Here is a 14,169-nt window from a genome sequence, read left to right on the forward strand (position 1 = left end):
AATATTATCCTAGTCCCAATGTGAGCAGGTACTGGGACACAGCGAGGCACGATGGAAAGAGGAAACACAGTGGAAAGTTCCAAATACATTTTCCCTAAAAATACCTCAAAAGCCCAACAGGGAGCTAAGTGCTTACTAGCCCCACCTCAGCTGTGCCTTAGGGACTGAAGAAGGGAGAGAGAGCCTTTTACTTTCACAGGAGGTTTTGTGTGGGAACACAGCTATAAAGCACTTGCTTATGCTCCTTGGGCATAGTGAGCGGTGTCTGAGCAGGGTGTCACATGGTATCTTTGGGAGGTGCAGCACGTTCACTGTCTTTCATCGCTGGAAGAATGCCCGGTGTCTGTCCAACATCACTCCTCAAACCATGACAGGTCTGACGATTAACCTACTCTCCCACAGTGTGTGTAGAGCAATCGTATCTGCTGTTGCTGTTCGGGTACAATGCTTAAGCATGTTATCACTCAAGGAGCACATCTCCACTTCCCCTTTTTCCTCTAAAACATGCCATGCTATGGGAGGGCACTGGAACACTAGACTATGACTAGCACTCACATAGAAGTATGGGAACTGTACAGAGCTCTCCCCTCCTCATCTGGTTTGCATAGCAGCCACCTGGCAAACACTATATGCTGATAACAATGACAGGATCACTACACAACAACCTAATATGGAGAGATAAAAATAACGCAATTTCAATGTACGAGGAGTCTGCAAAGTATAACTTCAGCCACTTTGTTCCATCTTCCCCGCCTGTCTGTCAGAAAGGGCTGTCCAATCACAAACACACAACTTTCACGTCAGCAGCACAAAAATAGACTACGGGGTCTCAACACATGTTTTCTACTCCATCAACAGCTGTGCATAGGCAAATTCATTCTGGGAATGCAACAGACACCAACTTCAGCACTTCCGTGTGTATTTCAGCAGTGACTTGTGAACGCCCAGTCCTGCGGCAACCAGCTATACCTTCTGGCTCCCACTGTGATAAGGACAGGTTAGAGAGGGAGAACAACTGTAAAATACTGAACAACAGTTAAATCTGTGAAGCCGGTCCTATCTGTGTAAAGGGTTAAAATAAACATGAATTATAAAGGAAATCTGTGGAAGGAAGGAAGTATCGAGCATAATAATCTCTAACACAAACATGCCAATGCCTTTTGTTATATTAACAGCTGTGACACATTTAGCTTTCAAATCTAACTTCCATACTTTTTCCTCTGCCAAAGATGACCCCAAATCTACTTTCATATTTCAGTGGAAACTCACTATATGTACAATATTGGGAGGAGAAAAAAAAAAAAAAATAAAAAAAAGAGAAACTTGGAATAATATAATAATATATGAGCATTCATGTGTACTTTTAATTTTCTACTGGCACTTTACTACATGTGAGGTCACATTCATAAACGCTAAATACCAGGTCTTAGCATTGTCTCTGGGTTTTGCACAGATTTACCTTCTGCTGCCTCATCCAATTTAAACATTCACTTGTGACACGTTTCGTGTACTCATCCCAGCCTGAGCCACTCTGAGAGGAGTAGCAGCCACCGCCTTTGGAGCTGGCCCTCCTGGCGCGGGGAACACTGATGGCTTTGTACAGGGCACGCATTTGCTCTTGAAGCTGAAGCAGCCTGAAAGGGAAGGAACCACTTAGCATCCATGAGGAAAACACCCAGAAAACATGAAAATAACACAATTCATCCTTCTCACTAGACCACCAAGTATTCAAAACAAAGTGCTGAAAGCACAGGCTGTTGAAAAAAAAAAGTACCGACTAAAATTTCATGGGGAGAACCAAGGTATGAAATTCTGTAAGAAATATATTACTCAAGGCCCTTCTCCATGTTAGCGTGCCTCAAACAAATTTAGTTCCACCTTATGGATTTCTGTCACATCCTGTAACACCAGGGAAGGTGAGCACTTGAGATACCACAAACTTTTATCAGTCACATTCCCTCCCCCAACCCTTCCCTGGCAATACCTTTTCTGATACATCTCGCAGGGCTGGCCCATTTGCCTCATCTCTCTGATCAGCCCATCCAGGATATCCATCTGGTCATTTGCCTGTGCAAAACACTCTTCCAGATCTCTGTTCCCTCTAATCTGGACACCATCCCCATATTTCAATTCCTAAAACAAACAAACAAAAAAGAAAAAAAAAAGAGAGAGATGGGAGAGTAAATTAAATATTCAGCACTTAAGCTTCAGCTTTTTTGTTTTAAAGGAAATGTTATGAGGACTGATTATTTTTAAGAAGCATGATAGGTTTCAACTGCTAGGTCTCTGCCTGCTGGTTTTAACCGGCGGAACGCATATTAACAGAGGATCCACAGCCATTGGAAAGTCCTTATTACAAATACAGTATGAAAGAGAATAATTAAAACATAATACCAGCCAAACCTTTCCATAAAGAACAGCACATCCTGACTGATGTTGACTTCAGCGGAGCCAAGGCTAAGTTTTTAGAACCTGATAGTTTCGTGTTAGAGGACAAGAAACAAACACTGTCCTAGTGGGAGTTGGTGAATATTGGTCCTGATTTTTCAGAAGTTTCCCTGAGATTCTAAGACTTTCCTCCCCTGCAAAAACACAAGACTGCAGTACCCTGTCTGCCTAAGACCAGCTGCATGCCCCGCCACATTTACATCCCCCCTTATCACCCAAAGTCTAGGCCAATCCTCCATACATAGCTTTTTAATCTCACCCCACAGTGACACAGCCATGCTGAACAAAACATAATCCAGCTGCGGTCTGATTTTGCAAATTAAAATGTTCGTGGACCTCAGTACTTTGTCTCTCAGAAAGAAAAGAAAAAAAAAAAGTAAGCAATGCATGTTGTGGCACCAAGCTGGAACTAAACATCCCTTTCTTTTAACTTCACTGGAATAACATTAATCCTTAACAAGAGGCAGTATTTATTCTGGCATTGATTTTTACATAAACACGCTCACACGTGCTGTATCTCTGAAAAGGAAATTAACTGCTAACCACACAGTTCATTCCTGAAAGAATTTTCTGTCCACAGAGGGTCCAAAAGAGTGCATTAAATCACATCTACTGCCAGGACTGCAAAGGAGTTTTGCATCTCAGTGGCCTGAACTGCAGGATGCACTCACCACCCTGCACCTTCTCTTGACTTCAGCAGGAACAGAGGACATCTCATGTTTGCCAGGACGGAATCTAGCAACAGGGAGGAACCCACTGCCAGGCACTATGGGTTTATATCAGTGTAGCATAAAGTGAAGATCATCTGTATGCATTGGAATGAAACGGTCAAGAAGACCTTAAACTAGTTTCATATTTCTTTAGGAATCATCTGGGAAAGTAAAATACAGGTAACAAAGCTTTTTCAGGTGGTGGTTCAGGTTCATTGTGGCTCAGAAAATGATGATGATATTCTACAGGACACACTAAGAGAGTATGAATAGTGATAACATTACTAACAGCTGTTTATGCTGACAGTGGTGTTGGTCTAACACCAAAAATAAGATGCAGTAGAATCTGTTCTAAGAATGGTTTATTTTTTTTTAAATTAAGAAGTCGCCCTTTTCTTAATTGGATGCATTTCAATGAGTTTTACTGAACACTGAGTGCAGATGAAAGAGACAGACGTAGGTAGCAGGTATGCTATTCCACAAACAGCTGAGAGGGGAGAAACAAGATGAAGAAGCAGAGCCTGTGAGTCCAGATAACAATGCAGCATTCATTCCCTGTAATATTCTTAATCACTTTTGATAAGAAGAACAAGAAGGACTCACGGGTTGTACTATGAGCTCAGCTCGCATCAGGCAATCCGAACAGTTTTGCAGAAGCTCCTGGATGGTGTTCTGGCGTCTGGACACTGTACAGGTCCCATTCTGACTGTTGTGGGGGAGAAGAAGATGAAGTAAGTACAGAGTAATCACACATTTTAAAGAGACACGAGAAACAAATTCGGAAGAGCTAAGGGAAGTTACATGGAATAATCCATCTCATTTAACTTCACAGAGACACACACACTTTATCTGGCCCTCCTGCAGAACCGCACTGTGAAGTTTTAATGCCGATTCCACAATGGCAGAGCCACTTTACAATTCTGTAACAGCATGTGTGGCCTGACTTCACCACAGGATAGAGTAGAAAGTGGAAACTGGTATGCCATAAAGGAGAAAGTTTTTCTTCCAGTACAGGTATTTGTAGCTTTGACAGACAAAACTTCGGCAGTGTTACAGTGAGAATGAATTATTCACAATCTTTATTAAAGTCAATACATTAGAACATAGCATTCACATGACATTATCGTACCAGCCATTCAACGTCAGAGCATAAAAGGAAAGCAAGATCCTCTGCTACACAAGCCCATGAGCACACAAGTCCATACAAGCACACGAAGGGCCCTTTTATCAGCAGAAATGGATGAAGCTACTGCAGCATCTTAAAAAGCTAGTGCCAAAACAGATGGAGGGCCTGGAGTTACAGGACACGCTTTCTTACAAATAAAGTGGGAGTTTGGGGATTACAAGTAAAACTCTCGAACTGAAAACACTAGTGAGGGAAAAAGCCAAGACAGATAACGGGGTCATTATTGTTGTCTTGCTCATAATCTACTGCGTCCCTACCGCCAGAAGGTTGCTTTTGCAGCATTTGGGATTCAGACACCACTGCTAGTCAAACGTGGGTGAGGTGCTTCAAGCAAGGAACCATTTCTTGCTGATGGAATCAGAGCTCCCAAGCAAGCCCAGGCAGCTCCCAAACCGAAGCACTTGCCAGTGAAACTAAAATAAACCACTGCTAAGAGACAGTAAGAAACTAAAATGCTTCTAAGTCTTGCCTTGTTTTCTAACTCCTGTGCTCACAGTAGGTAACCTTTTCCATTACAAATTACTGAAGACCCAAACCTTCCATACCACACTAACATCAAAAAGACTATCAGTGCAAACCTGTCCAGCTCAGAGCAAACAAGTCATCTGGATTCAACGGAAATCTTTCCACTGACTTCAACAGACTCTGGCCATCCTTCACAAAGAGAATTGTGACAATGTGAAAAACTTGGCAGAGTTGTCCTTGGGAAAAAAATCACTGCAGTGGTGAGAAATGTTCAACACCATATTTTTAAGAGCTCTTCTGCAGTGTGTGCAGTTGGTGCTTCAGCAGCCTGCCATTCTCCCATCAGTACTTCTTAACCAAGTGGAAAAAGTTTGAGCAACTTTTCAACAACTTCCCACAATACCAGGGAGCAGACCTTCAAAGACACAAGAGACAAGACTGGAGAATCACTGGGTGGCTTAAAACAAGCGGTAAACATGCAACTCCTGGCTTGCACTGTGACCCTTTGGCTGCACAAACATTGCACCCTACTGTGCTATGCACCCCTGTATATCTTGGAAACTGCTTAAAGAAAACAACTGTGAAAAATAACATATGGGTCTGATTTTGTGCCAGGCTTCCCATCAGCTTCCTTTTCTAAATAATTCCTTCTCCTTAGGCATCACTGTTGTTTTGGATCTAGAACTATCTGACTGCATCTAAAATTTACATTTAATTATACCCACAATTATTCTCATGAATGAAACATAATAAAGAAGAGCGAGGAACCTTCCAAGCAATTTTCTCTTTTTAGAACATCAGAGGAGTATTTTTTTCTTCCATCGCTTTTCCAGTCATCTGACAGCTATAAATGCCAGCTATCCGTTAAAGCCAAAAGAAGTATAGATGGGGACCAGACTGTAATAAATCAATGCATCTTCACTGGCTTCAGTGTAACCTCACTGACCTCAAAGGCACTGACCTTCACTGTACACTGAGAGGAGGTCTAAACAACAGCTGTCATAGTTAACATGCTAAGAAACTGTGAAGAAAAGATCTTTTCAAATAAATCAAACTACTAAAACAATTCAAAAGATAGAAAAAGTAGAATTACAAGTATTTTGTGTTCATCCTAACAGTGTTAGAATACCACATCCAGAGTTATTGTCCAAAGAATTAAAAAATTGGAAAACTGAAGATGATTTAAAATAGATGCACAAAACTGTTTCAAAGGCAGGAGCCTTGAAGTGGGAGGCTTAAGTGCACCCTATTTAGATCTTCAAATAAAGATCTACAAGTTACTTGTCTAGAGTTCACAGGGACCTTCACAAGAAGAAAGCAGCAAGCATTTAAGATTCTCCAATCTAATAGATGAGGACATAACCAAAATAATGGCAGCAGCTGCAGCAATACAAACTGAAACCAGAAAAGAGCACAATATTTCACCAGTGCTGCTTTCGACACCTTGGATGTAAGTTTGGTTGTTAAACAACTGTTTCCCTGGTCAAAATACTGAGATCAATACTAGGATAAAGGGTGAAAAGGTAGCGGCCTGTTAAAGGCAGCTGATGACACTAGGTGAGCTAATGGCTTTCAAATCCATCAGTTGACCAAACAGAGCTAAATTGGGTTACGGGGCATACCAAGGGACAGCAGATTCCAGCACAGGAGCTGATGTTTGATGGCACAGCTCCACCAAGTCAACAGACCTCAAAGACTTCACATCTGAAGAGGATTTAGCTGTACAAACATACTCAAGTGTTTAGAAAATAAAAATACTTAGCAAGACAATACCTCAACATATATTGGTTGATACATCAGATGGTACTAGCACAATCTCACATGGACACATCTTCAATACTTTTTACCCGTGTCACAGGAGAGTATTTCACAAGCAGTTTCAAAGGCCCTCAGTGTAACAGTCCTCTTGTTGAAGGCAACAGGCCTTTAATGGGAATGAGTAAGTCAAAGCAGAAACCCCAATGCAGAGTAAGCAGACATCCCAGCTTGAGGCAGAAGGAAACAGCCAGCCAAAGGAAAACCATATACAACACAGTGGCATATGGAAAAAGAAAATATTGGACTAAAGAAATGGAGGCAAACCCTAACCCCTGAACATGCTACATGGCATCATAACGTAGAGGCAAGAATGAGGCTGGATTTTCAAAGTACAACCATGTAACCTAGGTCATATTAAAAATACATTTATGTCCCTCCGAAAGATGTAGGAATCCAACAATCCTCACGGGACACAGATTAAGCTACTACAGATAGTATTTTGAAAATGTCTCTCTTGCTTCATCTGATTTTGTTTCCACGAAACTGAATGAGTTTAAAGTAATGTTTGGTCATTGTAACAACTACTGCTGCTATGATGACAATTTGACCTGATTTTAACTGTGGCAGCATCTAAAGGTCGTACCTGTGAATAGGATCCTGCTGCACCAAACACTGTAAGCACACAACATAGTGAAAATAGGGCTGGGTTTTTCACTTGTTTTACCACACCCCTGTAAATACAGTGTGTGTTTTCAACCATTCCAGCAGAAAGGAAAATAACTGGAGCTTGGTCTTTTAGCAGGACTTGTAACACAAGAGTGCAGGGACTACTACTAATAAATATACACACTTGCAAGAATCTGACTATTTGCTGTACTGTTTTGGTTTTGTAAACCCTGCAGAACAGCACTGAGTGAAACAGCCCAGACTGCTTCAGACCTTAACTACCTCTTTGTCCCTATAACTCAGAATTTTAGACCGTGACACTTATTTTGAAGACAACTCATGAATTTCAAAAAGATAATATTAAACTGAGTTCTCTATTAGAATGGCTTAGCCTTAATAGTCATTAACTATTAAAGGAACAAAGGAAAACAAATGTGGGTAGTGTCTTTGTTTTAAAATTACGAGAATACTTCAAAACACTTTTATTTGGGATCTTAAAAGGTAGCCCTATATGTTTCTACTGCCAGAAGAAGGAAAAGGAATGGCAAAGCATCTTCATTTTGTCGTCATTCTGTACAGGAACCACCCTGCTTGCTGCATGTCAAGGCAGAACACATTGCTCCCTTGCTATACTGTGCTCCTGCTCTCCCACAGAAATGTAAGGACAGCCCAGTCCCTGCTGCCACCGGGCTTTGGGCAGGATGGTAGCTCAGACATCATCTCCCTGCTGCAATATACCCCACCTGAGCTAAACTCAGCTGTTACCTTACCGGTCAATGCTCAGTTTCTGAACTAGGATTCCACTTGGCTGTTAAGCAGTACCAATGATGCTCATGAGACCCCCAGCTCTACAGAAACAAGAAGTAACTACTCCTGCTTTTTGTAAACGGGACTGAGAAACGCTCTCAAGGCCATGCGATGAGTTACAAGAGTTGAGACAGACCTTGCAAACCCAGCTGTGTCCATGTCCCTGGAACAAAGCAGGGCAGACTGCTGCTGCCACTGACTTACTCAAGTCGTGGAAAGATTTCCTAAGCGACACATTTTGAATAAATGATAGATCCTCTGTCAGCACTCAGCTTGCACCCTTACAGGCCCAACTGAGCCTTCATTACTGCAGAATCCAAGGGGCACGGAAGAAAGCCAGCTCCCTTCTGCTTTCTCATTTGCCTCCTGCTCCTGAAGACCTGCACACCCCCCAGCATAAATGCCAGCAACATGGAGACTGCTCTGGTTTCTGCCTTTGTTAGTACACATCAAGAGGCTGCTGTGTTATCCACGGGGAGATTAGGGCAGGGCAAAGGAGATACGGAGAAGCACATCCAGCAGCTCTGTGGAGCCTTACAGCAGCTTCAAAGTTCCTTAAAGCTTTGGAAGCACAAAGCAGACTCTCTTGGCCCAAAGATCTGATTTAAACCAAATTAAAATAATCCTTGTTAAATTTTCTGGTTCTTCCACAAAACATATGGCTTTTTAAAAATTCAAAGCATTTTTTTCATTCAAAAAGTAAATGTAGCTTTAAAAAAAGATCTTTTTGCAGATCCAAAGTATTGAGTGACTCCCATAACTCAACATTGAGAGCAAAACAATAGCACCACTTCTTTTTCTTTTTTTTTTTTTTTCTTTCACCATCCACACAAACTTGTTTGAACAAGCAATAGATCCATCAAGGGATTACCTGGTATGCCCACGGCAGGCAAGTTAGAAGGAAAACCTGACCTGGAATTTCCATTCTCAGCAGGCAGTCTGCGCACACCACGGGACTGAACAACCACCCGTCCGCCACCGCCTGCCAGGTGGATGTCCGTGCTCCTGAAAACGCACAGGTATACAGAGGCAAAAGGTGGCGAATCACAATATCCATAAGAATATAACCAGAAATTAAAAGACTAACACAGGTTTTTTTTCCTCCCCCTCAATGAAGGTGAATGCAAGTATCGGAAAGCACCGAGAGATTTGTAACTGCGTTCTTCCCATACGTCTCTGCTCTTCCTAGGATCAGTTTTGGCACACCATGGCCTCAAGAAACTAGTCCCATCTGCCAAGTATGAACATAGGCTAAGGCATGATGACAGGAAACCCCAAAAGATCTCTGCATCTTGCACGACCAGGCTCTAAATACCATTAGAAATGTGCAAAAATTCAAGAGTCGCTGGTGAAATCCTAAGACCGCTGAGCCTAAGCGCTTTCAGAGCAAGTGGAGTTTCACAGGGGATCCTGACACAACTATTCGCAGAAAATCCTCGCACTTTTTCCCACTGGTATTAATCACCAGGAGCAACGGCACCGATTCTAAAGCCTGTACCTGCTCAGTGCAGCGGGCTGCAGACACACTACCTCTCCCACCTCTGGCTCCAGGAGAGGGAGTTGCCAAAGTCAGGGTCCAGCCTGGACCATGGAAATACACCTCTGCTGGAGAGCAGCCACTTGAAACGCAGCAAAATTCCTTTGCTTGACAGAGGTTTTCACACCTGCAAAGGTACCTGTCTTGAAATCTCAAGCACGTACCCATGAAGCAGTGAGCTGGGAAAAGTACAATCTGGCTTCCTTCTCACGGTGTGGCCAGCTGTTGCTGAAACACATTTCTTGGCCAGCTAGAGCACAGCACAGGCTCTGCCAGCGTGACAGGTATTCAGCAGCAATTCAGACGCATTCCTCCCTCTCTGTCTGCCCATGGGTTTTTTTGTCACCAAGGCAGTTTTTCCCTCCATGCAATGCTGTGCCAGAGGAGCTCAAAGGGGACGTTACCACACCAGCCCTACCACCACTCAATTTAGCCAGAACCCTGCAGATCCCTGCAAGAAGGGCAAAAATGCAGCTTTGAATTCATTTTCTCAAAGTTTACTTTTTCTGTCAGTCCCTGAAAGTAATGTCATGGCATGGGATGTGAATTTCTAACTCCTTTTCTAACTTAAAGCACAAAAGTTACATTAACTCTTAAACAGAATTGTGTAAATTAATTTATTTTCCTATCACATGGTGACTGTGAATCCCAGGCTATTTTTTCCCCAGTCTCCGCAATGACAAATAAAACTGCACAACTTGCCACTTCTTTTCCTTCTGTCACAGCATATCAGATTTTATCTCTCCGTAGCAAAGACATTGATGAATATTTGACTGATGAATTGGCAGTTTAGGAGTGTGTGACTCACTGTCAAGTTGAGTATCTGTACTCTGGGCCAAGCTCATCCTGAGTTCCCAAGCCAGAAGAAGCCGGGAATGTTGTAAAAGCACCTTGCTGAGCCCTAAGGGTAGGGAGCGTCTTATATTGCTCTGTGAGTAATGTAATGCTCAGCACAGACTTGTTCGGCAGAATACGCCCCAAAACTTACAAGACTAGACCCTAAGTTGAATCCTACAGCATTTAAAATTAAGGTACAGTAATCTTCCCCATTGGAAAAGTAGCCTCATTTTTGTAAGTTCAGCCACCGAACTTTGGCACTTTGGTCAGGCTGAATGCAATTATTAAAACCAACTTCATAGGTGATGGCCCTGATCCTGCAAGTGCAACATGCACAGGATTTAGTGGATTTTCCGCACACAGCGCATGTGCAAAATCAGGCACAACTGCTTTTTTCAGTAATCAGCAACAAAACCCTCATTTCGTATTTTGGGATACATTTTAATTCAGATCAGCACTGATTAAAAAGAAACCTATGCAGCTCAGTAAGGTATAAACATTATATTGTTTTGCAAAAAAAAAAAAAAATTGAAGTATTTTGTACGGTGAGACCTCTTCACATAAAAATTTATATGTAAATGCATACATACATACATATATATATATATGTATCTTGATCTTATTAACAGGAGTTTAGTTCCATGCAGAAGCCTCACGATAAAGTTAACAGGAACTTTCATTGCAACCTCATTGCCAGATATGCCTTCCCAAAAAAGATAAATTAAAATCACGTCATAAAGAGCAAATGAAAGGATGTTGATATGAGGTTCTCAACCTCTTGATGAGGTCTGTCCTTTCCACTCTTGGTACACCATCACTGAATACTAAAGAAATAAAACAAACTACAGACTGGTTTAAAATATGTAACAAATGCCAAAGAATGCTAAATTAAAGGCAGGTATTTCTCCTCTACTGAAAGCCAGGAGTAACAGGGAAGTCACTCTAGCAAATCAAATACGGTTGCACCAGAGTAAAGCCCGGAAAAAGGGAACAACCAGGAAGTAGCACACGTTCTGCCATTAATTTTTCACGTCTGTCTCTTGTCAACAGTAAAGGTATTCACACTGGAGTACCACCAGCAAAACAAATCCTCACAAATGCAACACAGTGACAACATTTTGCAATCCTAGTATGTGCTCTCTCCCATGATATTGAATTGTTCTAATTATATAGCAATAAATAGGTATTCTCATACTACTGTTACAGCTGCAACTCATCCTAACTAACTTACATGTGCACATACCGAACTGAAAGGCAAATGAAGAACTAAAACTAAGAACTGGGCAAAGTAATAAACAAAAAAAAATAGGTAGAGTGAAAGTTTTGTCTTTCATTCCATGGTCCTCTAGCAACAGGTCTGCCATACCTAAACACAGCTCTCTGTGCTCTCTAGGGTAATCCTAATTCTCTACAGCCATTTATAGATCTACTTGATATAATAAAGCCTTTCTGTTCTCATCTGCTGTTTATTACCATGTATGTTTAATTCTCATCCTTCTGCAATCTAATCATGATGTACTATCCATAAAATTAGGGCTTAAATTCTAACGCAAATTACATGACACCACTTCCAAATCAATTCCTAAGTCAATGGTATCAATAACTGGATCAATAGGTTTAACAGAGCCATTCCATGTGTAAAAAATAAAAAGAGTAATCACCAGCAGCATTTTGTATATGTGCCTTATCATACACCACTGCTGTTTCCTTCAGCGACTGTGACTGCTGCCTGCTTTTCAGTCCTGTGAACTTCCAGCTTAAGGGATTAATGGAGAAGTCTTCATGACCAGTGCACTTATTTTTCATATATTCAGAGCACCCCTTTGCTCCAAAAAGTCTTTTCCAGACTTGATCTGTGCGGATTGCCAGACAGCTACATCCATGAAAGCAAATGTTCTCCAAACCAGGATTCACAGCCAGCACCTTGCCTACAAGATCTTGACTGTGCACACAGCAACAGGGAGAGGAGAAAGGTAAAAAGGTAGAGGGGAGGAAAGCAGACTGATGTTGCTTCTCACACATCTTTGCTCCCCAACCACCAAGTGTTAGGGATCACTGCAGAAAAGATCATGGCTTTCAACTCCCGGGCCTTGCAGAAACAAGCTCAGAAATGAGTAAGAGAACGATTCCCACTCATTAAAATCAGTTTATAGCCCTAGTTATGCAACTGCTGGGGAGGACAGCGAGAGCTGAGCCTGGGCGTACGAGGTATAAAGCAATTTACTTCAGTACAGCTTGTTTTGCATCACCAAGCAAAGCAGGAGTTCATCAGCGAGAACTTGGGTTAGTACGGCCAGCACCGATGCATTTACACCCCACAGTGCCAAGGGGCTGAGGTTCCCATTCTGCTTTTTAGCTTGTCACTCTCTTCACGGTGAATCCCCACCAACAGGTTTGGAAAAAAAAAAAAGAAAGAAAGAAAGAAAGTTCTCTGCTTGCGTTTAAAAGCCTTTTAGAAGTTAGTCTCCTCAAGGAGGGACAAAAAAAAAAATAAAATAAAATAAAAAGGAACGGCCTGCAAGCTGGCACACCTAGGACATGAAACCGCCAGCAGGCTCCCGGCCGCTCTCCTTGGGCGGGCCCGAGGGAAGCGGGGCAGGGGGCCGGCGGGGCCCGCTCCCCGCCAGCCCGGCCCGGCCCGGCCCGCACCTACCCGTATCCGTCGGAGGCGTAGTCCCCGCCGTAGGTCTTCTGGTAGTAGTAGGTCTTGTGGGTGTGGGTCGTGCCGCCGCCGCCGCCCCCACCGCCGCCCCCCACCACATGGGAGCTCATCTCGTAGCGCAGGTCGGTGCCGGAGTCGGCCCGCGCCATCCGGCCCAAGGTGTTGATCCGCGGGTGCGAGCCGCCGTTGATGCTCATGGCGGCGGGGGAGCGCGGGGGGCCGCCGCCCGGGGGGAGAAGGGATGAGGCGGGGAGCGACGGGGAGATTGACCCAGAGCCGACGGGGGGAAAGGCATTCACCCCCGAGGGGGCCCGCCGCGGTGCCGCCTCTCCCTGGCAGCCCACCGACGGCCGGGGAAGGGCCGAGGGATCAGGGCGGTCCGCGGGTGAGGGGAGGGCAGAGGCGCCGCGCTGCGCGGTGGCGGGCAGGCGGCGGCGGAGGCTGCTGGCGGCGGCAAGAGCGAAGGTCCCGTCCCGTCCCCTCCCCGCCGGCAGAGGAAAGGCGAAGCCACACCTTTTGGCGGCGGTTTTAAGCGGCGCTCCTGGGCGTGGAGCCGCCGCCGCCTCGCCTGCGTCCTCCGCGGCGGCCGCCTCAGGTTTCTCCGCAGCCCCGGCCCCCGCCCCGCCGCGCCCCGGCCCGGCCCGGCCCGGCCTCCCCGATGTCGCTCCCCGGTGGCCGCCTGGGCACCTGAAGGCCTCTCTCAGCCTCGCACCGGTGTTTCCACCTTTCTCGGTGCGTGGACTGCCCTCAAAAATTGCCAGTGGAGGCTGGAGCCCATTAAAAACTTCCTTCTGGCCTGTATCAGATCTACCGGCTTGGCCATCCCCTGTAGCTGTCGCGGAGGCTTCAGGGCACGAGGCGTGGGAGCACTGCGGCGCGTGCCCACGATGCCAAACACCCATGTGCCAGTCCAGAGAGCGACCGGCACCCAAACAAGGCAGCACCGGTTAAATCGGCACCATTACGTTGAGGTTGGGTCTGGTCGGCTGGCGGCAGCCAGTGCATCACAGGGCCAGTGTGCTTGTCAGGGAAATGGTACAAACGTTTGTTTCATCAACTCCGGAATACATCAGGTCTTGCATTTGGGAAGGCT

At 44.4% G+C, this 14,169-nt stretch overlaps 1 protein-coding gene across 2 annotated transcripts in view; it reads right to left on the minus strand.

The window, feature by feature from the left end:
- The window catches only part of DSP (desmoplakin), a 39,715-nt gene extending 26,175 nt beyond the window's left edge, over window positions 1–13,540 (minus strand). For both annotated transcript variants that reach the window (XM_086740234.1, XM_086740233.1), the window contains exons 1-4: window positions 13,068–13,540; window positions 3,762–3,864; window positions 1,985–2,133; window positions 1,460–1,634 (exon numbers count right to left, since the gene is read on the minus strand). In XM_086740234.1, the coding sequence (XP_086596360.1) occupies window positions 1,460–1,634; window positions 1,985–2,133; window positions 3,762–3,864; window positions 13,068–13,273 (633 nt within the window). In that variant the 5' untranslated portion in view covers window positions 13,274–13,540. The remainder of the gene's footprint in view (window positions 1–1,459; window positions 1,635–1,984; window positions 2,134–3,761; window positions 3,865–13,067) is intronic.
- Window positions 13,541–14,169: the final 629 nt, after the last annotated feature.

Source organism: Chlamydotis macqueenii, chromosome 2 (genome assembly GCF_036417535.1).
Source record: "Chlamydotis macqueenii isolate bChlMac1 chromosome 2, bChlMac1.mat, whole genome shotgun sequence".
Classification (NCBI taxonomy): Eukaryota; Metazoa; Chordata; class Aves; order Otidiformes; family Otididae; genus Chlamydotis; species Chlamydotis macqueenii.